Consider the following 26,719-nt stretch of genomic DNA (forward strand, 5'->3'; position numbering starts at 1 on the left):
GGACCAATGAGTAAGAGCCACAAGCCCCGCCCCCATTGCGCTCTCTTAACCAATTGGAGCGCAGCTACCTCCATTTCCTGAGTTGTAAAACCAGCATACCGCTACTCTGTAATTTAAAACGCCGTTGTGGGAAAATGTTGGCGTGACTTCACTGGCTGGGACTCTGAGTGGGTCGCTTAATGGAACTGCGGAGCCACATGTAACTAAGTAAGTGTTGTGGGTTAAAAGAAAAATGTTCAGATATGCAGTGAATATGCAAACAGCTTATAGACTACTTTACGGTAAACGGGTCCACTAGCGTAGGTGTCCACCTTGCGCAATGTTCCAAAGGTATGCTTTGACACCACCCTCCACATTCCCATGACAACCGCGTATCGGATACCAACATTCAGGTAGGCTACCTGCCACTGCACGCGCCCAAAACAATTAATGTTATCAGTGAATTCTGCATAGCTCCCCGTAGTCTAATGCATGCTTTTAAAACTGTTCTTGTTTCAATAGCAATAGACAAAAAAACAATGACAACACGAAAAAAAGAGCTGAAGGGCCTGTTTGGAATCAGGCGTCAGCTTTGGTATCAGGCAACCTAGCGGATTAGTATCCGTCTACAAGTCAAAGTTCCGGTCTGGTGTTTCAAAGTAAAACTAATGAGCAGGGCTGTTCGAAATCACCTTTTTAAATATACTGTCAACCTAACGAGCAAGAATAGCAGCTCCTTCAGCAGCAGACTATTACACCCACGGTGTAGGAAGGAGAGGTTCCACAGGTGCTTCATTCCCACTGCTGTCAGACTCTCTACAATATGGCACCTGATCATGTGTTGGTTTTCTTCCGTTCGTCTCTACCGCCACTAGTGGCACTTGTCTTGTTTTTCTGTTATTTATCCATTTTTACATTTGGTACTTGTTTCTTGTATTCTTGCGCTCTTGTACGCTGCTGTGACAAGAAAATGTACCCACTGTGGGATAAATAAAGTTCAATCAATCAATCAATCAATCAATCAATCAATCAATCAATCAATAAATTTCCATGAATAACTACCGTTTAACAAGAACTGATCTCAAAGAAGTGCTTTTGGACATGAGGGTTAATATTAGCATCATCATAAATCATCATAGTCTTATGGTCATGTATGATGCATTCACCTCTCTTTCTGCCAGTCCGCCCTGTTTGGTTTAGAACCACCATGTCGATCACGCTGCTGTGGGCCGTAGACGTGTACGGGCGGGTGTACAGCGTCTCCACCGCCGGCCGGCGCTGGGTCCGCGCCGACGACGCACTACTGGAGCTCAAGCGCGTCAGCGCCGGGAAAGATCGCTGCTGGGGCATCGGCTGTGACCACCACGTGTACCTCAACATGATCCCTCAAGAAACACCCATCCGCTACAAAGAGGAGACCTATGAAAACCAGGTCAGGATTCGATGGGACACTCAGGGGTCCCATCCATCTATTTCTTATTCTGAGTTGTTGATTTCAGAGGTGGAATCCCGTGGACGGGTTCACGGACACGCTACTGCCCACCGACCGCTGGCCGTGGAGCGACGTGACTGGGATGAATCCTCAACCATTCGACAGCTTTCGGTTGCCGTCCCGCAGCTGGGAGTGGGAGGGGGACTGGTATGTGGACCACAGCTGTGGGGGCGAACCCAGTCAGAGCGGGGTGAGAACACGCGTGCGCCCGATTTCGACTGGCTCACGAGAACGTGCGATGAGTAGCGAACCAATCGAGGAGCGTCAAAGCCTCTTTATGCTGTTCACGCTTTGGTGCAGGGTTGGGAATATGCTGTCGACTTCCCCGCTAACTTCTCCCCCGACAAGAAATGGAACTCTTGTGTGCGTCGTCGGCGTTGGATCCGCTACAGAAGATACACGGCGCAAGGCACCTGGGCCAAGGTTTGGACTCCGGCTTGTCTTTAATCTCCAGTCGCGTGCTACAATTGGACGGAAAATTCTGCTCGCAGATCCCCTCGGCGCATCCCGGGAAGCCTCCGCTACCTCTCTGTGACATCAGTTGCGGCGGCTGGGAGATGAGTGACGAGTCTGGGAGGTACCCTCAACTTTGGGCTGTGTCCCAACAAGGACAGGTCAGAAGGGTTGCCCATTTCTTGTCAATAGATCACCTTCATTCAAATTGTCTTCCAAATCAAAGCTTATTCTGTGGAATAGGATTCACTTTCGCTAATCATTTGAAATAAATTCATGTATTGTGCATAAGTCTTCAATTTTTTTGTTCACTACTTTAAAATAAATACAGCACGTCTTCACTTTACATGCAAACGGTTACAAATCTGCTTATAATAGAGCTAAATCTTATTATTTTTGGTGATGATTGGTATAAAACGTATTGGAGTCGTCAATTGGGTGAAACTCTGCAAAAGAGCATCACGGGCTGCTGCGGCACTTGGCCTCAAGGGGGCAGCATGACTTCAAATATTTGTCAGGCAGTTTCTGTAGGTGGCCTTTGGAGAGCTGCAATAGTCACCTGATGTCTTTCAGGTGTGGTTCAGGGACGGCATCCACCCTCGGGTCCCTGAGGGCACCGACTGGGAAGAAGTGGAGGTGCCCAAGGAGGTGTCCCAGCTGTCGTTGGGTCCCAGAGACCTGCTGTGGGCTGCGCTATGGGACGGCAACCTGCTGGTCCGCGCGGGCCTCAGCCTGGACAGTCCGATCGGTCGGCGCAAGCTCACTTCCTGACCACGACAGTCAAACTTCCGTGATGGTATTGAAAGACTCGTTTTGGTGCTCCTCCAGGCACGTCGTGGCTGGAGGTGGAGTCACCCCAGAAGGAGGTGGAGACTCTCCATGTGTCTGTAGGGGTCAGCGTTGTGTGGGTGATCACTAAAGACTACAAGGTGAGCCGCATTGATGGCGATGATGATGTCGTCAGTTCTACGCGTGCTCATACCGCTCAACGATGTCCGCGGCAGGTGTGGTTCAGGCGGGGCGTCAATTCCCACAATCCCTGCGGCTCGGGATGGATCGGCATTGTCGGCGAGATGATGATGCTCGATGTGGGGCTCAACGACCAGGTCACGCGCTCGTCTGTTCCTTTAAGTCCATGTTAATCACACTTTACAAACTCACACTCACTGCTAACAATTTCATCTGCACGATTTAAAAAGTTGAGACGGTCACAAAACAGCTTTGATGTGTTGCAAAATATTTGCGTGTGGCTTTTTGTCTCAATGTCAAGATGACTGGTCATTAAAAGTAGTGGTGAGCCAAAACATTCATTTTTGCTGCCAGGTTTGGGCGGTTGGTGAGGACCGCGGTCTGTATTTCCGAATTGGGGTGACCCCATCTGAACCGAGCGGCAACGGCTGGATCCCCGTATCCGCCGAGTGGGGCAGCGCTCGAGACACCGTCCCACTCAGGTCTGTGCGCATTTTTAACCGAGACGGTGAACACGGTCCGATAAGTACTACTTTGACTAACATCAAACAATAAGTGGATAGGTGGAAGAAAATGGATGGATGGAGCAAAAACTCGGCCTAGCAACGTAGCCCAGTGGTCGTTTCCCTCCCTAACTTTAATTATGTTCTCAAAGGGACGGCTGTGAGCTGAGCAGGCAGCCGGCAGAAGCCTTCCAAGGCTCAGCGCTGAACTGCACCAACTCGGACTTCGAGTTAGGCCCGACGGAGCCGGTGAACAGCACAAGTAACACTCCAGTCCTGGAAGCGGCAGACCCTTCAGTGGTCCCCTTAGGAGGAGCCCCCGTCGCCTCTCAAGAGACAAACAATGCACCTGCAGCACCTCAAACTTTAATCCCCGCAAGCGATAGCTTCATTAACAGCCTGGTTTCGGACCGCGACAAAAGCTCCTCAAACCAACAGTCGAGCGTCCCGCTTGAGGAGGAAGGGCAGTTCTCCCCGGCACAAATCGCCCTGAGCCCAGACGCCTTCGGGCCCGGCGCCCCTTGGAGCAACGTGGACTTGGAAGGCGCCGAGGCGGCTCGAAGCACGCTAGCAGAAGGACCCCGCTTGAGCGACGGACTGGGTCTGGACGGTGCACAAGGTGTTGGGGAGGAAGAGGGTCCTGTGTGGGCTTGGATTTCGGGAGGGGGCTGCAATGTGGACGCCGCTTCCCAAGTCAGCTGGCTCAGCGCTACAGGTACAAGGACAACTGCGATAGCTTGATGTACAAGTGCCCTGACTTTTTTGTTAGGCAGTCTACATTTGTCTGTGACTGTTTTTATGCCGGCGGCTCGGTGGCGCACTGGGTAGCACGTCCGCCTCACAGTTAGGAGGGTGCGGGTTCGATTCCACCTCCGGCCCTCCCTGTGTGGAGTTTGCATGTTCTCCCCGGGCCCGCGTGGGTTTTCTCCAGGCACTCCGGTTTCCTCCCACATCCCAAAAACATGCTTGGTAGGCCGATTGAAGACTCCGAATTGTCCCTAGGTGTGAGTGCGAGTGCAAATGGTTGTTTGTCTCTGTGTGCCCTGCGATCGGCTGGCAACCGGTTCAGGGTGTCCCCCGCCTACTGCCCGTTGACGGCTGGGATAGGCTCCAGCACTCCCGCGACCCCCGTGGGGACTAAGCGGTTCAGAAAATGGATGGATGGATGTTTTTATGCCTTTACTACACTGCCTCCAAGTGGCCATAGTGTGCACACCCAAAGGAGCTGCACAATGTCCATTCAAATGGTGCAAAAACTGTCATTCTTTTAAACAGGTCATTTTATATGATTTAAAGAAGTTAAGTTAAATAATTTAATAACAATACATTGAAATCAACAATTAATAATTGTCCAGTCCTGCTAAGAGCGTAGTCGTACTGAAGAATGAACGAAACCCGAATCTCAAGGCACCACTGACGTGACTTTTCAGACATCCCATACATACAATGATCAAAACGCATTTCATGTGTGTTCATGTCAATTTCGTGGGTTGTGTGTCTGTTGTGCAGCTTGTGCTCACATGTGCTGTGCCCTATTTGTGGTTGTCTGCACGTTTGTCTGACTTTCCGTGTGTGTGTGTCTTAGGTCCACTTGTTAGCTCTTGGTCACTGACCCCTGTGCAGTCTTCAGCCTGGAGCAATCAGGAGCCCAGAGAGGAGATCAGCAAGAAACCTCTGGAAAGAAGCAATGTAGGACTAGTCTTGTGGGTGGGTGGGGTTGAGGTGGGAGGTCATTACTCATGTGTTACTATGCGTGTGTACACCTCGCACAGTCCGTCTGGGTGCGTAAAGGCACGCTACGTTGGTGGAGGGACTGGAAGCCACAGCGCTGGCTGGACGTGGCTGCGGCTCTGGAACAGTCTACCAAGTCGGACGGCGGGAAGGACAGCATCTTCTTCATTTACTACACGCAATATGATGAGAAAAAGGTACGGAGGTCAAGTCCCGCCCTCGCATCGACTCCTCGACTGACTCCAGTGTTGACTTGCTGAATCTTGCAGTACATTCACATCTTCATCAATGAGATAACGGCGCTGGTTCCAGTGGCGCGGGACTGCCACTACGCGTTTGCCGTCTACACAGGCTACAGGACCAGACAGAGGAGTCCCCTGGTCCTAGCGGCCCAAACAGAAAAGGACATGAATGACTGGGTAGGTCTTCAGATGATGGGGGCGGAGACCTCGGCATCATCCCGATGTGTCATTTCTGTCCTCCAGCTGAGCTTGTTGTCAGACGTTTGCTGCGAGTGTCGGGGAATCGCCACTCCACCGTCCAGGCAGGCCCTGTGGTCCACAACCTCCAAAGGGGACATTTTTGCCCACGAGCCCTCCTTTTCCCTGGAGGCGGCCACGCACACGCAGTCATGTGACCTCATGTGAGAGCAACGCCGGCACGGCAGTGCATTCTGCATCCATTCATGCCAACGGATTTTTATGTTTCTGTCTTCCGGTCTCGCCGCTCCAACGCGGTGCTGCAGGTTCTGGCGCCAGGTCCCCGGACACATGCGCTGTGTCGAGGCTAACAGTCTGGGGCTGGTGTGGGGCATTGGGTGGGATGGCACAGCCTGGGTGTACAGCGGGCACCCCGGGCGGCAGGCCAACCTGGGTAAAAATCTTCACTGCAATTAGCATTGCGCTTTAAAGAGCAGCCAAGCTCTGGCCCAGTCAAAAGGTTTTTATCTGTCTGCTTTGGTGGCAGAAGATGCGGGTGACGTGCACCAACAGAGTGACATCAGGAGCATGCACGTGTATGAGAATCAAAGATGGAACCCCATGACTGGCTACACGGACAGGTAGCGCCATGACCGGCCCAGCAACTGTGGGACAATTGTGGTTTTGGCCTGACTGTTGTTTGGCATCTTTGTGCCAGAGGACTTCCCACCGACCGCCCCATGTGGAGCGACAAGAGTGGACTGCGGGAGTGCACCAAAGGAAACACCCAGCCACCCTCCCCCCAGTGGGCATGGGTGGGTGGCCATTTCGTCTGGTTTCAATTTAATACGGCACAGTCATTCACTCCGAGTTGTTTCGATCTGGGCCGCAGCACTTTGTTCTGCGTTCCAGGTGTCTGAGTGGGCCGTGGACCACAATGTTCCCGGTGGGACGGACAAGGAAGGATGGCAGTATGCCGCCGACTTTCCCGTGTACGTATCATCGATTGCATCAATTTCCAGAAGTGCTTCCCGTTAGTCAGATAATCAGCCAGGTTACTCGCCAAATTTTGCCACCTATCTGGATTGAGACGTAGATCCAGGCACTTTTGTACTGTTACAGTCTGCTTACAATGGGCTCCAAGTGGGGCGGTGACGCACTCACCATGTCTGGTCGATGGAAGTGAAAGACAGAAAGGTCACGTTGCAGTCTGCAGCCACTTTGTAATGCGAATTCCCGCCCACTACGGGACTGGAGTGGAACAGTCACACAATAATTTCTCAAATGGATTGAAAGGTTTTGCATGTTTCTTGTAGAACATTTCATGGCCACAAAACGCTGAAGGATTTTGTCAGGCGAAGATGTTGGAAAAGGTAAGCGTGCTCCGCTTCACATTCACAAACACATTGGCACTTTCCAAATTCGCAATGATGACTTTTGTGTGTCGGGTGTCCAGGAAGTGCCAGATCACACTGAGCGGCCCGTGGCGGCCGGTCCCGCCCATCCCCTTGAGCGACGTCTCCCTGATGCCCTGCCTGGCCCACAGCAGCATGGAGCAGGTCCCCCTGTGGGCCCTCAGCGACAAGGGGGACGTGCTGTGCCGGCTGGGCATCACCCCACAAAACCCGGCAGTAAGGTCATCGTTTGTTGTCTCAGGGGAGAAGAACAGAGCCCTGCCTAGAATAATTGATGTTTCCCCTCAAAAGGGTTCCAATTGCTAAGCGAGAGCAGCAAAACATGGCACGAAGCTCCTCAACCAACTTCAATATAGGTCCTTAGCACCGAAACGGTGTCTTAACAACACTTGTACAGTGGTGTCCAGAGATTGAGTGATTTTCTTCTTCTTTTTAAATTTATTGGTGCATTTGACCTATTTCAGGGAAGCTCCTGGCTTCATGTTGGCACAGACCAGCCCTTCAAGTCCATCGCCATTGGTGGCGCCAATCAGGTGTGGGCCATCGCCAAGGACGGAGCAGTCTTCTACAGAGGCTCTGTCTCCCCGCAAAACCCTGCAGGTAAACCTCCAAAAATGACAAAAGCTAATGCTAATTAAAAAAAACAAAAAATCACACATGAAAAAATCCAATTTGTTGGGGTGCCCCCACAGGAGAATGCTGGTATCACATTCCCTCTCCATCCCGCCAGACCTTGAGACAATTGTCTGTGGGGCGGACGTCCGTCTTTGCTGTGGATGAAAACGGTGCGTCCCAACTTGAATAATAATTGTGCTTTCAAGCCTCCAAATAACAACCATCCTTCCCCGCCTCTCCCTCAGGCAACCTGTGGTACAGACAGGGCCTGACCCCGAGCTACCCTCAAGGTTCGGCTTGGGAGCTCATCTCCAACAACGTCACCAAAGTCTCGGTGGGGCCTCTGGACCAGGCCAGTACCACCGCACCGCTCATTCCTACTGTGCGTGTGTGCGCCCCATGCCAATGTTTTGTTTTTAGGTGTGGATGATCGCAGATGCAATGGCGGGCTTCCCCGCAGAGGCACCAGGAGCTGTTTGCCACAGGCTGGGTGTCGGACCCATGCAGCCCAAAGGTCAACGGTGGGACTACGGCATAGGGGTGAGTCTTAGAGAACAGTCACTGTGTCCCAACACTTTTATCCCTCCGATTCATGGCCTGGTTTTTGCCTCTGGCTCCCAAGGGAGGATGGGAGCACATCAGCGTGCGGGCCAACTCGGTGGAGGCCCCCCGCACGCAGCAGGCGCTTGCCGCCGGACCTCCGTCGCCCCGCAGCCGGCTCCCCTCGCGAGTCAACGGGGCCGCCGCGAGTGTGTAACGTGAGCGCCACAATTGGAAATGCGCAATCGTCATCACACGGGTTGTGTGGGGAATCGCTCAGTGAGTGAAGAATTCCAAACACAGGCCCAATGACATTTTCTGTACTTGGACAACTAGCTGACAAAAAAGGGAATATTATGAAATCTTGTGCATGTGTGCATCCTTTTCTGCTATTCAAACGCAAAATATTCGGTCAACATTGATTAAGGGCTAAAAGTCTCAAAACATCCTAAATGGTCTGCGATTGATTTGTTTTGGGGTCTCGTTGTTTATTGTGCATGTTATTTATGTTATTTATGTCTTGTGCTTGTCTGATGTACTTTTTGGGCCTGTTTGCACCCCGCCCCCAAAGACACAAACAAGATATAACACAACTGTACATACAGAGAAACAATGGGATGGACACTTCCTGGACTCTGCAATAATAATTCTAATAATAAAAATAAAGAGATCTTCCTGTTAGCATCAAATGCATCAATGATGTCAATGTGACTTGTGTGGGGCATTTTCACGTTAACAATAATTCGGGGTGCCCATCCGTCACCTCCAGCCAAACGTTCCACACATAAATTTTCCATATCCTACACTTGTTTGCTACTAAACTGTTAACTACGCTACCTTCCGCCGTTTTAATTTCCAAGTCGCCAAAAAGTTTTATTTGAAAGTTTTGCTGACCACACTCCCATATTGCATCATTGCCCAAGGTACAATCGTGAAGATGCAAAACACCATATGCACTTAAAGAATGAAAATGTGTATATTGCATCTGTGTCATATTGACACATTTATATGTATTTACACTTTTAAATAATAGCCTTGCATAGTGCTCAAATATAAATTAACATTTCAGAGTCACACGTAGGAGTTCATTTGCATTTATTTTCATATTAAACAGTGTAATTACAAACATCTCATTCAATGACATTAACACATGATCAATGTGAGGTAAAAATATCACCACTTTTAAAATGGACACGTCTAAACAAAAGCATGATTCCATCTCCATCATCTTGATTGGCTTGGACTGCGACTAAGATATGTTCACACAACCAAACCTCGTCCCCGCAATGATCAACATTTATATACATCAGTACAGTTTTTTTTTTGTTTTTTTGTCAGTTACATTTTGTGTCAAATGTGCAAGTTGAAGCAAACGTCGTCGACAACGCTTGTCCACTCAAAGTCCTTAAATAAACCTTCAAGTTTGGATGAGGAGGTGCACGAACCGCAACTTTAAAAATAAAAAGGTCAGGGGATGCGGACGAGGGGAGTGGTGTCAGCTACGCAAAACTCCCATCTGAGGTTCTTTGGGTACGACCATAAATAATAAACACAAATTTGAATGGCGAAAGACAAAATCAAACAAAACAACAAAAGGAATAACAACTAAGAGACAAATCAAGGCAAAGCAGTAATAAAATAATCTCTATGGAATCACAATAAAAAGGAAATCAAATGTCCGAAAAATAAAGGCAAGGAAGAGCCGAGTGTCGTGTCGATTGCGGTTCTGCTCCTTCCCCCTCAATTGAGCTCACCCATTTCACACCAGTCAGTAGAAAGTCATTGCACGTTGTTTTTTGTTCGCATTATTTTTTCCTTTTCTATTTTTTTTTTTTTTTTTTACAAACATCTGCATTGGCTCGTTTAAAAATCAAATTTGGTAGCGCTGCGAACCGACGTGAGCGGTCTTCTTTATTTTCCTCAATTACAAAACTTTAGTGTTTGTCACAAGTGAGTCGACGTCAGCAATTGCAAAGGGTATTATCTAAAAAAAATATATACTTAGTGTTAAGCGACGGCTCAAATGGTCCTACGAGTGCACCGTAGCGTGTAGGCGCGCTTGAGGTGAAGGATAGCAAATACATTGTGCAGTTTGGCCCGGCTCGGAGCATCCTACTGCTGTGCCAAAGCTGTCTTGCTAGTGAGGACAAAGTGCATCCTTTTCTTTAAAGCCGCTTGAGCCTTCATCCGTGTTCTCGATATCCACCTTAACCCTAACACTGGTTGCTTCTATGTGGCCTTGAAACATACACATATTCTCCTGCAAAGGGATGTGGTGACTTGTGAACATGAATGCAAAAGCACCAAAAGCAAGATCACAAATGGAGAATGACCGATGGCAGTGACCATGGAAGAACAACACTTGAAAGAACCAGGTACAGGTGGATTCCAAGAGAAGATTCCTATTTGGCTCTTGTGCCACATTTTATCCCCCCAATTTTATTCTTGTACAGTTTTTGGAAGGGGTGGCGGGGGGGCAGTGGAGTTGTGAAAGAAAGCAGGAAGCCACCAGACGCTCATTAGGAGCACCTGCCATGACGTCCCTGCTTCGGCCCGTTCGTCCCCCCCCCCCCAAGCGGATTTGCACATCCGTGGAGGGCTTGCTCATCGACCGGGTGGGTTCTTGTCTTGACCCCTCCGCTGCGTTCTCCAGGCCCCGCAAAAAAAGTGCAAGTGGTTGTTAGTGTGATGACAACTAGTGGAGTGCCTTGAACTCGAAGGCTAGTCTTTTTCGCCATCCTCACTGCTTCCTAAAAAGGCACAACAAATAAAAAAATCAGTGTGAACACCATGCAAAGGCACTCTATTCAAGAGGGACAAAAAAGAACAAACAGAAGAACTGGTCTGCCGTCTCGAGTCTGGTGCTGAAGAATAAGTCGGAATGCATGCAGTCTGTCTGTGACTCACCCACACTCCCCATATTTAAGTCCTGTCTAAAAACTTACCTCTTCTCCCAAGCTCATGACCTCCCCTACCCATAACTGGTTTCCTCTTCTTAAGTTTACCCGATTGTTTCCTCCCCGTCCCCCTCCCCTCATGTATGTCTTTGCCTTGTTCCCTGTAAGCGTCTTTGGGTTTTTGAAAAGTGCTATACAAATTTAATGAATTATTATTATTATTATTATTATTAATGTTAGCTACTTTAAGGTGGTACGACACTGGCTTGCTATAATAAAAAGCAAAGTAAGAAAAGAGAAGTACAACCTCCTTGTTCGATGTCAGAATCGGTGAGGTGCGTCAGGGAGAAGCTGGCGATGCTGGCCGGCGAGATGGAGAAGCGCGAGTAGTTGGAGGAGTTTCCCCAGCTGGCAACGGCCGGGGATGAGATGCGGGTTGCCGCTACCGCCAAGCTCTTTGCCGGCGCCGCGTCTTTGTGTGTCTTGGAGGGGAAGGCGGGCGCCGCCGGGAAGTCGTCGTCCCACTCGAAGCCGCCACCTGAAAGAGGAGCAAAAGGCCGCTGAGCGCGCGGAGTGTCACGCATACGCGCAAACATTTACCTTCTTCGTCCGTGGAGCTCTCAGAGTTGGTGAAGCGGTTCAGGTAGCCGGTGCTTGGCGCCGGGTCACTAAACTGCGGCGAGTGCAAATTGGAGCCCGCTGAGTGATCGCCCAGCTCCTTGGTTGGGGTGTCCTGAATCACAATGCAGAAGTTAGGACGAGGTCCAAAAGTAGCATTTGGGTTCATCTAAATCCATCCACATCTAAGAACGAAAGAGACTAAGCGGACCTGGTCAAAGAGGTAGACGGTGACATCGTCAAAGAAGGACACGGCTCTCCTGGTGGTCGTCGACGGAGCGCCGGTGTTGAAGGTCGCCGGCTTCAACAAGCTCCTCAGGTTCTTGGCGCCACTGTCATCCGAGATGATGAGCGGCGCCACGCGTGTGCCTTCGTCCTCGCTGTCCGAGCTGGAGCTGCGCAGCTGGTAGGCGTGAACGTCCTCGTCTGAGTCGTCGCTGTTTTCGTTCTCCTCGTCAGCGTCCATGTCGTCCTCCGGGCCGTCCAGTCGGGCCAGGTAGCGGCCCTCCACTTCGGGCTCTTTCATCTTGTGGGCCTCTCCAGCGTAGGTCCTAGTCAGCTTAGCATGAATGGTGTCCTCCCCTGAAGGGAGCGGACTCATGAGGGAGGAGTGCTTCGGCTCGAGAGACTCGGGAAGGTCGCTGAAAAAGTCCGCTCTGTCTCCGTCGTGATTGGGCCAGGATTGAGGTTCTGTTTCTTTCCTTTTTGAGCCTAAATGCATCTCTGGAGCTCGATCTGGTTCTCTTCTGACATCGCCTTGAGCTTCTGGGGCAGCGGCACCTTCTTTCTCTGGTATTAAAGTCTCCACAGTACTTTCCCGTACTGGGACTGGAAGGTCTGTCGAGTTCTGCAATGACGTGACTTCAAAAGTACCTTCCACTTTTGTTTCTTCAGATTTCTTCTCCGGCTCGGATTCATTGTCTGAGAAGTAGGCGGAGTCTCTGTAATTACCGCAGATTGGCGCTTCTTCGAGAGGAACGATGTCAAGGCAATCCCCGGCAAGAGGGTCTGGCGAGGCCTCAGGTTCAGAGATGACAATTTCCGGAGGAACCAGATTGGTTGGAGCTCTCGATTCTTCGGGATGGTTTTCCTTTTGAGCTTCGCACCCAGGCGAGAGGTCTTTGTCATTGGGCTGAGAGTTCCACTCGGGAGACTCCAGGTTCTCCGTCTCATAGCCACTGTCAGCTATCTTGTACGGCGGCTGCAACTTGTGCTGGTCTCCGAGCCGGTGAATATCCAGCGAGTCCAAAGAGTCGGGCGTTTCGGCCGAGTGCTCTGCGGTGGGGAGAGTGGTGGACGTGCTGTCCTCCAACAAGCTGTCCTGGCTGAGCTGATCCAACGAAGGCCCGGAGACCAATAGAGAGGATCTCTCAAGAGGTTGGCCGTTGGCATCCAGAACGAATTCGTCGTGGTCGAACAGATTTGTTTCCATTTCCAAATCTGCATCGTCATTGAGTTCACTCAACAGATCGGCACTCGTCAGATCGTCAACGTGTCCGCTGTCGGAAGCCGAGGGTCCGATAGGCGCTTTCTCGGAAATTTGCCTTTCTACGACTTCTTGAGCACTGCTCTTTGAGATTTTGATGTCAAGCTCAAGGCTGGAGAGATTGGCAGCGGTGCAGGACACCTCTGTTGTGGCACTTTGAGAGAAGACGGGAATCTGATCGTCACTCTGACTCAGGAGGATGTCCAACCTGTCCGAGGTAGAATGGAAATCAGAGTCTTGGCCTCCGTCTGACGGTTGGAGCAGAGTGAGGTCCTCAGTAGAAGAACGGTTGCTGTCTGGCAGCCGGTTGCTTATTTCGTCTTCGGAGAAAACAGCAATGGAAGGCACCAGTGTTTCATTTTGTCGCCGAAAAGGATTATGTTCCCCGAAGTTGGTGTGCGACGAGTCAAAAAGTTCCTGACTTGGGGATGCGCTACTCCATACGAGTCTTGAATCAAAATCTGTTGTCTTTAAGATGCCGGAAGGGTCCAGGTTGTCCCAGGAAGCCATTTTGAAGTTTTCTTCAGGTTCATGGACAACGCCAGGTGTGAGAAGATTTTGCTGTGGATTGTGTCGAAACATTGTGTCTTCTTTCAAAAGGTTCTGCTCTTTAAGAAATCTGAAGTTCTCTGCTAGTTTGTCACTGTTGACCAGCCTCATTCTCTCAGCGTTGGCTTCCTCCAGAGTCTGGCGAGCGGCTTCGGAACAATCGTCCAAAAAAGAATCCCGTGCATTCCCCTCTTGTCCATGCAAAGGAGTATTTGCACAAAAAGGGTTTCCGCTGCGATCGGGAAGCTCCATAAAATCACGTCTCCAAGATACAGAGTCCTCCTGCGTGGACTCTCCCTCTGTGAAAATGTTGGTGTGGCATGGACTGTCATTTTCCAGAGATGACCAGATGTGACTGTCTGGTAAATACGAATCCTTGGAGTCGATACTGTGATGGAAGAAGTCGCCCTCCGTGCTCGATTCATCCAAGCGAACATCTTGAAGAACCACAAAGTCTTGCCGGCCGGAATCCAAGCCTGTTCTTTGAGCGCCGTCTTGTCCCTCAAGTTGTACGTAACAGCCAGCTGCCCCATTAGCTGGCTTCTGGGCGTGGAACACAGGCAACATTCCAGGCATTCCGGACGGAGCATTCCCACCACCGGCGGTTGCCGATCTGGCGACGGGATTCGGGAAGTGAGCCTGGATGTCTTCCGTGGAAACGGGAAAGAACATGCTGTGGTAGTTGACCGTCGCATCCGAGCTCCGGTGCGCGTGGCCCCCGTCATAGTGGTCCTGCTTGGCCGCCTCCCAAACGTATTCGAAACTCAGACCTTTGCTGGTTTCGGTGACGGTCAGCACCTCATCCATGTCCTGCTGCAGGCCATCGTCGGCAAATTGCTCCAGGATGGGGAAGGAGGAGGGGCCGATGGTCGTCTGTCGCATCGAGACACTCGGCTTGAGAGCGTCCCAGCGCTGCTCAAAGTCTTCTTCGATGTCTCTTTGGCCTTGCATGCGCAGGTAGATGAGCAAACGGTGGACTTCCTCGGCTGTGGCGCGCTTGTCGGGGGAGAGCCAGCAGAACTGCAAAACCTCGTACCTGAAAGTAAAAACAAAAGAATAAAGTTGAAAGCTCTTTTGCATTTGTGAAGAAACAAACAAAGATGAAAAGAACTCACCATCTGTCCGAATAAGGAAGCTCCAGTTGCGGCTTGAAGAGTTTGACTTGTTGCTCCTTGATCACGTGATTGAGAACCTCCCGGTCAGACAGATGAGGATACGGTTGAGCGGCATTCTCAAAAAGCTCCCACAGAGTCACCCCCAAGGACCTAGCAGCAATCAAGGAAAAAAACAAAAGGAGAGCAACCGATGAGCATTTGCTTTTTGTGACGTCATCCACAACATGAATCGTGTTTGGACGGGGCACAGTTGGCACAGAGCAAACAGTCTCCCGTCAAAGTGGGAAACCGATCCTTGATTCCAGCTGGCAAACATCGACATGAAACACGATGCTTCACCAAGTCGGCTAAAAGGCACTGCGTGATTGACATGGCAAATCCGATAGCAGGTGGCAAACTTAAACCATTACCTAATGAAGAGCAAAGTAGCTCTTAACAGGGGAGGACATTTTGACTTTCAACGCGTCTTTATTCAGAAGGTCATCCGGTTCTTGAAATTGCGTAACGGAGTTTATGAGCGGCAAACATTTGGCCAAGCGACGGCGCAGCCGGTCGACACATTCGAGCAACTCGCACGCGGTCGTGCCTTGTTAGCGGCAGACGGCACGGGCGGACTCAACTGGGATTTGCGGGCTCGCGTCGCCAATCCCGTTACAAGCAGATGTGAGCGTCTGCTAACTGGCACGTGATGGCCCTGCCGCTATTCAGTCTGCAACTTTGGGTCTGCTCGTCAACTCTGTTACGTCAAAGTTCCTGAAGTGAGAGTTTCTTTTCTATACATACCAAACATTGCCGGATTTGGTATGCTCCAGAGTGATCACACCCCCATGGCGCTCGCCGACCAATTCGGGAGCCAACCAGCGAAGGGGCGCGAATACATCGTCCTCTGTGATGATGTAATCCTCCTGATGACAAAAAAAGATCAGAGGGCAATCTTACTAACTAGGTTGCACTCGAAAGGGGACGGAAACAAGTGTGACAACAAAAGCTTTTATTGTTTGGGGTCTGCTAAAGTGATTGATGTTCTGATGCAGGCAGGCGGCAGCGCACGCTCACTTGGACTCACCAAGCGCTCCAGAAATAGCACCAGTGGGTGACCTTATCTTATGAGTATTAAATTCAAAGTGACAGATCAGCAGAATTTGAAGACGGCCGCAGACAGGAGGACCTCGGCGCGCTCCGTTAGCGCGGCTTGGCACCTCGGAAGAGAATTATGCAGTATACGTGCTCACTTTATATGCATAGGGCCCGATTCCGTAGTCTCCGACTTTGACCGTAAGATCCGCTGTCAGGTAGCAGTTCCTCAGAGCTAAGTCACTGGAAAGCAAATATCACATGAGTGAGTTTCACAATTTGTCATCATTGCTGAGTCAGGTGATCAAACTAAACAAAACTCGCTGCCGCCATTGCTGCCATTTTATTTGGAACTTTCTTTACTCTCAAAAGATACTGTGGCAAAACACGACGTGCTTTTTGTTCCGGAATGTCTGTTTAGTTTGCACATTTGCTTTTCAGGCCCCAGAGCAGGAGAGGCTTAAAGCTCCGAAGGCTCAGTCAGTGGTGCGCCCTGCAACAAGACCTGCGCAGCTTCTATTCCTGACTGGTGCATACAGAAGCCGGATATTCTTTCTTGAGGGAAATGCAGCCCGCGCAAACGGTTATTTGTGTAGTTGCCAGGAGATGGCGCTTGGTGAACGGGCTTCTCCAAATTCAAATTAAATCATGTTAAATCACAGTCAGACATTCACCGTTAGTCGCTTTGCGCTTTACTATTTTCTTTCGCAGAGATGAAAACAGGGCAGCCGCTGCTGACACAAGCGCTTTGGCGCGACCGTGGGCGGGCTCGCCCGTGTCAAAGCCAGCAAAACCTCTGGAAGACAAATGGTGATTTATTTTGAAACCTCTTGTCCGCGCCGGTCTCCAGCTGGCCACATGCCCGAAAACGGGAAACGCAGCAGGAAAAGAGAGGGGGGGCCTACGACGCGACCCTACAAGGCCAACCATCACGCTCGGATCGCATATCGGCTCGCCTTTGCGCATATTAACGCCACATGGGTGTTCCATGTATACGATTTTAGCGCCGTCTTTTGGATGGCCAATCTCAACACTGGCTAAAGTCTTGAGAAGAGCGCACGAGGACGCTAAACGCTCGCCGACGTGTCAACGTTTTCAGGATTGCCGAGCGGAATCGCCGGGGATCCTCCGAGTTGTAACTAGGATTGAAAAGACGTCTTCCCAAGAAGGGCTCTCCTTTTACACGCAAAGAGCAGACTCATCATATGCCGCGGACAGCTGACACTGCAGCAACGCCTGGGAGCCGTGTAATCAGAGGCCCGGCAGCTTATTCCGAGCATGCAAATAGAGCTGACGAGCCGGGCGGCCGACGTTCGCCTCAGCCGCACTTTGACGGCAACCCTCCCAACCTATGGGGGGAAAACGGAAATGAAACGCCGCCTCTCCTGCGTGCAAACCTTTTTTGGAAAACGCCTGGGAGTGGGTTAACATGGGGCAGTCCAGCGGTTTAATGTTAAGCTCCTTCACGCAGTCGTATCGGTTACCTCGTGGAGTCACAATCATGAAGCGCTACCAGAATGCTGTAAGCAGAAATTCTGATGTCTGTACAAGCGTAAATATGAAGACTCCAAAGAATATATTATGGAGCTCTACAGATTCATCATTAAAAGGCAAATCCATTGTGGGAAATGTCAAGTTTGGCTTCTTTTGTGGTCGAAACGTTGAAGGATAGAAAGGAAGCGTGCCTCGAGGCTGCGATCAAAATGTTGTTTGAAATAGAGGCCGCACGGCAAGGTGGGCTGAGGCAGGCACAAAGCAGACTCATTTGGCAAGTGCTACCTGTGCACAAAGTTGTATTTGTGAAGGTGAGTGAGGCCGGCAGCGATTTCGCAGGCCATCCTTTGCAGCTGCAGCATCTCTGCGCTTCTGAACGTCCAGTCCCGCTGAGACAGGTAGCCTCGCAAGTCCCCCTGCAAACACACACAGTCAACACACAAAGCAAAGCCTTCCAAAAATTGAAGCCAGAGAGTTTATACTCCCAGTGAGTTGGACAAGTCACATGGAGACGTTTTCAAAATGGGTTGTAAACGTCTTCTCTTTTGGATCCCCACGCGGGGACATTCCAAGCACGCAAACATTTAGAAAGCAAACGGCCACGACTATCGTCTCACGCATACTTGTAAGTGATATTACTTAAAACGTTGTAAATGGATTGCATGCTTTGCATGCCTCTTTTGTTATTTTTAACACTCTGTTCGACAGTAAATTAGTTCTGCTATTTATGTCAGCCTGCTGTTTGCAAAGTGTACGTTGAATCCTTAAGAAAATAATCTCAATATGATTTGCGCGCAACTATACGACCAAAAACAAAAGTATGGATTTTGCTTGTATAGGAAAAGTTACAAATGTGTCTTGTAAATCTTTGGGTGGGAAAGGTAGTGTATAAAAAAAAAAAAGCTTGCAGGAGGAAAAACAAACAAACATTAACCTGATGTATATGAAGTGAAACCAAACTAAGGGCAGGTGTTAGTACATGCAGCGGTAGTACATGCGGACATGCAGTGTGCCAAAACCGCCAGATGGGGCGGTAATTTACGTAATTGCTGTCTTCTCGCGTTTCTCGCGAGCGCCCTGAACTATTTATACAGTGAGGTCCGCTGGTTTTAAGGGCTCAAGTGTGAGAAAGAAGATAATGAGGTAGCCCCAGCCCGCACAACAAACACACACTAGATAATAAGCGGCTCTTGTGTTGCATTTGTCTTATGCTGCTAAGCAGATGGCCCCTCGCCAGAGTTTTTGAAAAGTTGATCCGCGCCAGGCACTCCGGTACAGTACACTACCTCCGTTGAGATCAAAAGATTACGCGGGTCTTTGTGCTTGGACCAGTTCCGGGGGGACTTGGTGTGCACTGACAGCTTACAAAGCGCGGCGGCTTGCGAATGTCGCCGGCACCTGTGCCGATCATTCAGCAATGTGGAATTGATGGTTTTCACTTTCTTTCTTGACTTTGGAAAGATCTATTATGGCTCCCAATCAGCCCACCCAAAATAGATCACGAGAAAGAGGAACGCAATCAGCTGCCGTGACGTCGCCTCACCTTGCCGCAATAGAAAGCCGAATTGAAGATTGAGACGGTGGGCCTCGAGTACTAAACGTCAATCAGTAACAGAGAAAAGCAGCGGAATCCACTGTGCGTGTCGTTGCGGATGGTGTTGAAGCTTTCAATCGTGAAAAAACGTTATGGCTACTTACCATTTGACAGTACTCGAAAACAAGCAGGAAAGGAATGGCTTCCACACACTGGCCAAGGCACTGAAGGATGTTTGGGTGCTGCAAGACTCTGGCAGGATGAAAGGATAAGACAGAAGGCAAAGCGTTTGCGTTTAGACTCGCGTGCGTGCGTGTGGCGAGAGACAGCAAGTCAGCCCGGCTCGCCCTGGGCAAGCCGTCCGTTCACCTGTAAGGGTCGCCCTGCTGCAGGAAGTCATTCTGCTCGTTGGCATTTGCGTTGGCTTTCAACTCCTTGACAATGACTCTGGTGCCGCCGGCGTCAGTGAAGATTTCGCTCAGGATCGCCTGTCAGTCAACATTCAGCCAGTTGAGAACAAATCCCAACAAGACTTCGGGCTACTCTCAACGGGAAAAAATCTTACCTGGCCAAACCATCCGTTGCCGATCTCCTGAATGTAACTCAGACTATGGCGGGCGATCTGCGAGCCTGCCGAGCCCTCTGAGAATTCCAAAACACAGACAACAAGTTTGCCATTTGGCATGTCATAAAATGAAATCCAATGCGTGTCGCCGAATAACAGCCCAAGGAGGCCGTGCCTGTTTCCGACCTGCGCTCGGTGCAGGCGGTTGGAGATGCAAGGGTCCAGGCAAGGCCACGGGGGAGACGGCCAACGTATACACCTCGGCCGACGAGCGCATAGACGGCGTGTCCTCGGCCGGCGGTGTGAAGTCAATCTCGTGGTCAAAGTGGTCTTCAAATTCCTGCGTCGACAAACGTCCAGAATGTCAGCCGCTAAGAATACATAAAGACGACGTCAGTCGGCTTAAGCGTCTCACCTTGAAGTCGATCTCCCTTTCCTTGCAGCAGGTCACACAGTTCCCCAGCAGCACCAGTAGGGCCACCAGGGCCGCCAGCGCCAAGGAGACAGACACATAGGATGGGTGGCCCGGGACCTCATCTACAACAGAGCACAAGGCCGAGTCGGGTGTTCACCACTTGACACGTCCCCGTTATGCCGGAATTCGAAACACACATACAGTGCCTTGCGAAAGTATTCGGCCCCCTTGAACCTTTCAACATTTCGCGACATTTCAGGCTTCAAACATAAAGATATAAAAGTTTAATTTTTTGTCAAGAATCAACAACAAGTGGGACACAATCGTGAAGTGGAACAAAATTTATTGGATAATTTAAACTTTTTTAACAAATAAAAAACTGAAAAGTGGGGCGTGCAATATTATTCGGCCCCCTTGCGCGAATACTTTGTAGCGCCACCTTTTGCTGCAATTACAGCTGCAAGTCGCTTGGGGTATGTCTCTATCAGTTTTGCACATCGAGAGACTGGAATTCTTGCCCATTCTTCCTTGCAAAACAGCTCGAGCTCAGTGAGGTTGGATGGAGAGCGTTTGTGAACAGCAGTCTTCAGCTCTTTCCACAGATTCTCGATTGGATTCAGGTCTGGACTTTGACTTGGCCATTCTAACACCTGGATACGTCTAATTGTGAACCATTCCATTGTAGATTTGGCTTTATGTTTTGGATCATTGTCCTGTTGGAAGATAAATCTCCGTCCCAGTCTCAGGTCTTTTGCAGACTCCAACAGGTTTTCTTCCAGAATGGTCCTGTATTTGGCTCCATCCATCTTCCCATCAATTTTAGCCATCTTCCCTGTCCCTGCTGAAGAAAAGCAGGCCCAAACCATGATGCTGCCACCACCATGTTTGACAGTGGGGATGGTGTGTTCAGGGTGATGAGCTGTGTTGCTTTTACGCCAAACATATCGTTTTGCATTGTGGCCAAAAAGTTCGATTTTGGTTTCATCTGACCAGAGCACCTTCTTCTACATGTTTGGTGTGTCTCCCAGGTGGCTTGTGGCAAACTTTAAACGAGACTTTTTATGGATATCTTTGAGAAATGGCTTTCTTCTTGCCACTCTTCCATAAAGGCCAGATTTGTGCAGTGCACGACTGATTGTTGTCCTATGGACAGACTCTCCCACCTCAGCTGTAGTTATCTGCAGTTCATCCAGAGTGATCATGGGCCTCTTGGCTGCATCTCTGATCAGTCTTCTCCTTGTTTGAGATGAAAGTTTGGAGGGACGGCCGGGTCTTGGTAGATTTGCAGTGGTCTGATACTCCTTCCATTTCAATATAATTGCTTGCACAGTGCTCCTTGAGATGTTTAAACTTTGGGAAATCTTTTTGTATCCAAATCCGGCTTTAAACTTCTCCACAACAGTATCTCGGACCTGCCTGGTGTGTTCCTTTGTCTTCATGGTTCTCTCTGCGCTTTAAACAGAACCCTGAGACTATCAAAGAGCAGGTGCATTTATACGGAGACTTGATTACACACAGGCGCATTCTATTTATCATCATCAGTCATTTAGAACAACATTGGATCATTCAAAGATCCTCACTGAACTTCTGGAGTGAGTTTGCTGCACTGAAAGTAAAGGGGCCGAATAATATTGCACGCCCCACTTTTCAGTTTTTTATTTGTTAAAAAAGTTTAAATTATCCAATAAATTTCGTTCCACTTCACGATTGTGTCCCACTTGTTGTTGATTCTTGACAAAAAATAAAAATTTTATATCTATGTTTGAAGCCTGAAATGTGGCGAAATGTTGAAAGGTTCAAGGGGGCCGAATACTTTCGCAAGGCACTGTATGATGGCTGCTCTGTATCCAAAGACAACTGAAAATCAATTTTCCCCATTGCAACGCCATTAAACCATTTCAGGTGCACAGAAAACAGATGTTTGGGTTATGTGTTTTGAATTCCTTAATTGGCAACAGGCCTTTTTCAAAGTTGCTACATATTTTGTCTGCCTGGCTTCCTTCCGATTCGGTTCGTGTTTTAGTAAGGCGGTCACACAGAGGCGCAATTAACCCACATTGGTGAATTCCTCCCACCGATAGTAACAGCAATACAATGTTGAAGAAAAACTAGCCTTTGCATTGCATTCCAATACGTCCATGTGATTGGGATTTTAAGACGGGGCAAAGGACAGGTCATCGCTGCAATGTCTTAAAAATCATTACAACATGGCATCAACATTTCGTTTCTGCGTGCTGTCTTATGATTGAGGACAACACCAATGATTGACCAGAGATAATAAACTTGGAATGTGTGACGCGGTTATACATTAGCAGCTTCACAACAAAATCTTCACTGAATCTTGGCGAGGGACCATGACAAACCTTCACATCTGATACCTTTTTAATACCAATGACCTAAGATTGAAATGAGTGAGTCATAAGATCTGACCGTGTTGTGCGACACATGTCAACAACCAACTGAACCCTGTATAAAGGTGACTGACCTCTCTGTGCAAAGCCACTGACGCTTCAAAAGAAATTAAAAATGAAATTTGGCTGGTTGGTGCAACAGTATTGATTCTGAAGGCCCTGGGCAGATTAGAGTGGCATGGCAACGCGGAAGCTGAAAGGTTTTTAAATCAGTTATTATCAGATATTTAAATCAGTGCAGCCGGAAAAGGCTACGAGATTAAAAGAGGAGATTCGTTCTTTTATTTTCCCCCCAGTGTTAGCTCTCGGCGAAGAAATCATTACGAGGTTGTTTAAAATTTTGAAGTGGAAGGGTTAAAGCAACCAACAATTCCTCCAAAGCTTTACCTGCGCTGTGGTGGGACTGAAGAGGAGCACCTTGAACCGACCAGCATGCCCACAGCAAGATCGCGTAGAGCAGCAGCAAAACATATCCATGACAGCTCCTCATCCTCCACGCTTAGCTCCAAAACAAGCTGCTCGATGGTCGCAATTGTCGTCGTCAGCAACGGAGAAGTCGTTTTTCAGTCATTAGTTAACGATGGAACGTTGATGGCGGTGGCCCACACAAGCATTCTGTCGCTCTTTAGCCACTTAGCTTCGGCTAGCATGCCAATTGGAACAGTCCTAGCTAGCAAGCACAAACGCGGCTACAAAACGCCCGTTACCGGTGTCCATTCGGACAAAAGGTGCTAACAAGCTCGTTGCCGAGTCATATTTGGTAAGTGCCGCTTGGCGTTACTCAAGAAAACACTAACTGGGCGGAATAAATCAAACCGGACTAGAATGAAACTCATCCCCGCCGAAGCGCCATATTCCTTCTCGCATAACGTCACGAAATGGGGCGGGTGATGTCACGTGATCGAGGCCTCACCCTAGCCAATCCTGGCTTGGAATACTGTGGCACAACAAACAGCCAATCAGCAACACTTGTTATTTGTCATGGAAACAAAACGCATTTCATGAAGGTTGTGGAAAGTTTAAAACAATGTAGCCAGAGGTGGAAAAAGCACACACACCCCGTATTTTCTTAAGAAAAATTCAGAAGAGAAAAAGGCATCTAAAAACTAAAATGTATAGAAATCCTTGTACTTCCAAAATCAAAATCTAACCTTGTTTAATGTTCAACCCTGTTTTTATGTGACCAAACAGAAGTGGGAAAACGTGTAGGCCCCCCACCTCTGGCAAAATGTTTGAGGAAAACAAGTTGACGCTTGATTGAATCTTGCAACATTGTTGCAAGGGGAAGGTCAGAATTGTACTCTTCATTATTATGTTTCAGTTACAGTTAATATTGTGAAGAAACAATAAAGAAGGCTAAACGGACTTCATAAATCCAAGACATTTATTATATTTTAATTTGACTATAATGGCAGCTGCAATAATTCGACCAAAAGTGAATTATTTACTCTTGCTCTAAGCATTCTCATACGTTTGCAAAAAAAACAATATAAGTAAGAGAATTATGTGTTCTGGTTAACTGGTGAAGGAGGAGGAGGATCCCTGCTGTGATGAGGTGAGGAAACCCTTTCTCGGGCCCTCTCGGCTGGCTGACGCACACATGGAAGCATCCCTCATTTGTAGCCCTAAAAATAGATGGGACTAGTTGACACATTTCTTTTCATCTTGGCATCCGATACCGTGCAGAGTCTAAAGCTCTGTAAATGGTGTTGCTGGAGCATATATAAGAGGCGAGCTTGGCGCCCTTGGGACATTCGCTCAGAATCCACCTTGGTCTTTTCACTCGCCTCAACGCAGCGCAAAGGTGAGTGTGCACCCCCCCCCTCCACAGCACCCCAAAACTGAGGATTCTGCACACAATCTTGAGACTTGTTACGCCCCGGCCTGGACTATAATGACGATAATGAGGAGGCGACGGTGCCACCAGATCAGAGGACTCTGCAGGACTTGTGGATGATGAACATTTGTGCAAAGGGATGTGTCATCCAATCCTATGTGCCACTATTTTGGGGTTGGGGGGCCAGTGACAACATGTTTGTCGTCGATCTTTTCGGGAAGACTTGCCAACATAGCAGCGTAAACATGTTTGGCTCAAACTCAGTCATGCTCATTAGCAATCTGTCAACTTGAAGCCACATTGATATTTTCAATCTCACCAAATATGGCCATTTTAAAAAAAAATATTTTTGATGGTCGTTGTTTCTCCCTTTGTAGATAAGCAAAAATGGCCTTTGCTGGTGTTCTCAATGATGCCGACGTGAAAGCAGCTCTGGATGGCTGTGCAGGTACCCGAAATTGAGCGCCTCAAACATGTCCATCTTGTCATTTCATTTAATGATTGCAACAAAGCGAGTTTGGAAGCATAGAATTAGCAACAAGGTGAAATGTAGCAACACAGCCTATATAAAAGCACATTGCCATGATTCACCAAAGGTTGGATTTAAAAAATAAATTCAGAGAGTGATTTTGGGAGCAGGACTAAGCCAAGATCGTTGGATAGTTGTGATGAAGAGAATCACAAATTTGTGAAAAATAGAACATTTCTTCAGATTACTACTTATGGTTCAGCCTACAGCTATCCATCACTAAGCTAGCTAGTTAAGCTATCTAGATGGCGAGTTTACCTCGATAGTTTAACAATTTTTTCTAGTCCCTCTTATCTAATCTTTTTTATCTACTTTGCTTGTATTGTACATATTTCGATCATATTTGAATGTTTGCTTTGCAGGTGCCAACACGTTTGATTTCAAAGCTTTCTTCAGCGCGTGCGGTCTGGCCAGCAAGTCTAGCGCCGATGTGAAGAAAGCCTTCAGTATCATCGACCAGGACAACAGCGGCTTCATTGAGGAGGATGAGCTCAAGTATGGCGTCCAACTCAAGCAAAACGTACATTTCAATCGCCCAATAGCGAAGTTGCCTTAGGTCACACTAGCAGAAAACAACAAAACAAACCAGTCCAGCATTAGCAACCTTTTTACAAATTTGAAAAAAATGCAAATGGATGCAACAAGCATACAAAGGCATTTAAATCAAATTTGTACGTGTCATTTTATAAATGAAGTTTCGAATCATTTTGTTTTTTTGCATTAAAAGTGAACACATTTTTGTTCCAGAATAATACCGACTCATTGTGTTTTTCCACTTTGTAGGCTGTTCCTGCAGAACTTCTCAGCCTCTGCCAGGGAGCTCACCGACAAGGAGACCAAAGCCTTCCTCGCCGCCGGTGACACCGATGGCGATGGCAAAATCGGAATTGAGGGTGAGACGTCTTTTGATACTTCTTATACTCCTTGCATAACAAAGGTCAAAGGTCGAGACCAAATAAAGAATAATAAAAATTGGAATCAGCATTAACATTCATGTCATTTGGAAATCTAAAAAAAAATCTCAAATGTAATGAGTGCCAATATCAATAATATCAAAAAGTGATGTCAGTTATCGTCCAAAATTCAAGAGCCAAAAACAAACGACCATTTGCTTTCTCCTCCTATAGAATTTACGGTCCTCGTCAAGGCCTAAATTCCACCTGACCAAGATCGTCTTGATGTCTTCGCCGGATCCGGTAATCATCAGCTGAAAGAATATTTTTTATAGCTTATTTATAAGTTGCCTGCGGACTATTTCTCAACAACTTTCACCGCTACGCGTGAATGTTTGGAAACTTGTGCAAGTTCAAACCCATCTGTACTCTTGAGGCGGAGTGAAAAAAAAACGGGAATAAAAACTCGTTTGGTGTAAAAATCAACTCTCTTGTGGCCCGCTTGTTTGCGCATCGTCTGACAATCCACGCTCACACGCACGCACACACGCAGACAGTGATGATGTCACCGCAAGGGGCTCGGGAATTTGGCGGGGGGAAACGGCAACCGCGCCTGTCAGGCTTTTTGAATACGAGAGCTTAATCGCACAAGTGACCTACCTGAACTTAATTACTTTGTGCTGGCACACATTCTAGACACAGTTGCAATGGCATACGAAGATTTCCGCTGGGGCTCGCTGGGGACCTTTCCAATTCGAATGGTTTGACTCCAATCGTGTGATTGCAGGTTTGCAACCTTGCACAAAAACAATCTTGGACAGCCGAGACGCTCTCCAATTGTGACTCTCTTCGTGGCTTGGTAGCGTGAAAGGTGACGGCTGACCCCCAACATCATGGGATTGTAGTGCCACCTAGATGCGAAAAATCATCTGCAATGTCAAGTCCGGAACCACCACCGGTCTGACTTTCCGTTTATTCTAGCAGGGGTGCAAAAACATTCAAGTTGGGATTCGGCTCAATTCTTTCGAGTTGTTGCCATTTCCAATTTATCGCTGGATTTTCATTCAAATTGAAATCTGTACTTGCGCCCTGAGTTGCCAGCGCCACTTGCAATTTGTCCCCCCGCTGGTCGCACTATTCTTAGCAGGGGGGGAGCACAGACGTCTTCAAACGCACCTTTTTAAGC

At 48.6% G+C, this 26,719-nt stretch overlaps 3 protein-coding genes and 1 long non-coding RNA gene across 8 annotated transcripts; 2 read left to right on the forward strand and 2 right to left on the reverse strand.

The window, feature by feature from the left end:
• Positions 1–65: 65 nt before the first annotated feature.
• On the forward strand, positions 66–8,813 carry tecpr1b (tectonin beta-propeller repeat containing 1b). 4 transcript variants are annotated; one of them, XM_037256954.1, is made up of 26 exons: positions 66–207; positions 304–392; positions 1,161–1,411; positions 1,479–1,661; positions 1,772–1,894; positions 1,963–2,085; positions 2,498–2,672; positions 2,753–2,853; positions 2,929–3,030; positions 3,248–3,375; positions 3,549–4,111; positions 4,982–5,085; positions 5,169–5,324; positions 5,397–5,546; positions 5,613–5,770; positions 5,873–6,000; positions 6,094–6,187; positions 6,265–6,361; positions 6,459–6,538; positions 6,863–6,919; positions 7,003–7,177; positions 7,426–7,561; positions 7,654–7,746; positions 7,822–7,928; positions 7,997–8,116; positions 8,199–8,339. In XM_037256954.1, exons 3-26 carry the CDS (start codon positions 1,187–1,189, stop codon positions 8,331–8,333), a joined length of 3,513 nt encoding a protein of 1,170 aa, XP_037112849.1. In that variant the 5' UTR covers positions 66–207; positions 304–392; positions 1,161–1,186; the 3' UTR covers positions 8,334–8,339. The 4 variants fall into 4 exon arrangements, with proteins under 4 accessions (XP_037112849.1, XP_037112850.1, XP_037112852.1 ...); XM_037256955.1 differs by lacking the exon at positions 304–392 and having other exon boundaries at positions 8,199–8,813; XM_037256957.1 differs by lacking the exon at positions 304–392 and having other exon boundaries at positions 6,097–6,187.
• A 385-nt stretch (positions 8,814–9,198) lies between these two features.
• Positions 9,199–23,149, reverse strand: lmtk2 (lemur tyrosine kinase 2). Of its 2 annotated transcripts, none has more exons than XM_037256953.1 (14): positions 22,662–23,149; positions 19,864–19,985; positions 19,635–19,788; positions 19,449–19,525; positions 19,253–19,371; positions 19,048–19,135; positions 17,635–17,765; positions 16,014–16,098; positions 15,565–15,686; positions 14,782–14,931; positions 11,843–14,702; positions 11,614–11,746; positions 11,321–11,551; positions 9,199–10,866 (listed from the first exon to the last, which is right to left on the reverse strand). In XM_037256953.1, exons 1-14 carry the CDS (start codon positions 22,762–22,764, stop codon positions 10,838–10,840), a joined length of 4,404 nt encoding a protein of 1,467 aa, XP_037112848.1. In that variant the 5' UTR covers positions 22,765–23,149; the 3' UTR covers positions 9,199–10,837. The 2 variants fall into 2 exon arrangements, with proteins under 2 accessions (XP_037112848.1, XP_037112847.1); XM_037256952.1 differs by lacking the exon at positions 9,199–10,866 and adding an exon at positions 10,873–11,006 and having other exon boundaries at positions 11,247–11,551.
• A 491-nt stretch (positions 23,150–23,640) lies between these two features.
• Positions 23,641–26,680, reverse strand: LOC119125991. Its single transcript, XR_005098565.1, has 2 exons — positions 26,194–26,680; positions 23,641–23,899 (listed from the first exon to the last, which is right to left on the reverse strand). It is a non-coding gene; the product is annotated as an uncharacterized LOC119125991 (long non-coding RNA).
• Positions 23,935–26,019, forward strand: LOC119125989 (parvalbumin beta-like). Its single transcript, XM_037256965.1, has 5 exons — positions 23,935–24,078; positions 24,489–24,559; positions 25,003–25,135; positions 25,424–25,533; positions 25,768–26,019. Exons 2-5 carry the CDS (start codon positions 24,499–24,501, stop codon positions 25,791–25,793), a joined length of 330 nt encoding a protein of 109 aa, XP_037112860.1. The 5' UTR covers positions 23,935–24,078; positions 24,489–24,498; the 3' UTR covers positions 25,794–26,019.
• Positions 26,681–26,719: the final 39 nt, after the last annotated feature.

The sequence above is a fragment of the Syngnathus acus genome, chromosome 8, assembly GCF_901709675.1.
Source record: "Syngnathus acus chromosome 8, fSynAcu1.2, whole genome shotgun sequence".
NCBI lineage: Eukaryota > Metazoa > Chordata > Actinopteri > Syngnathiformes > Syngnathidae > Syngnathus > Syngnathus acus.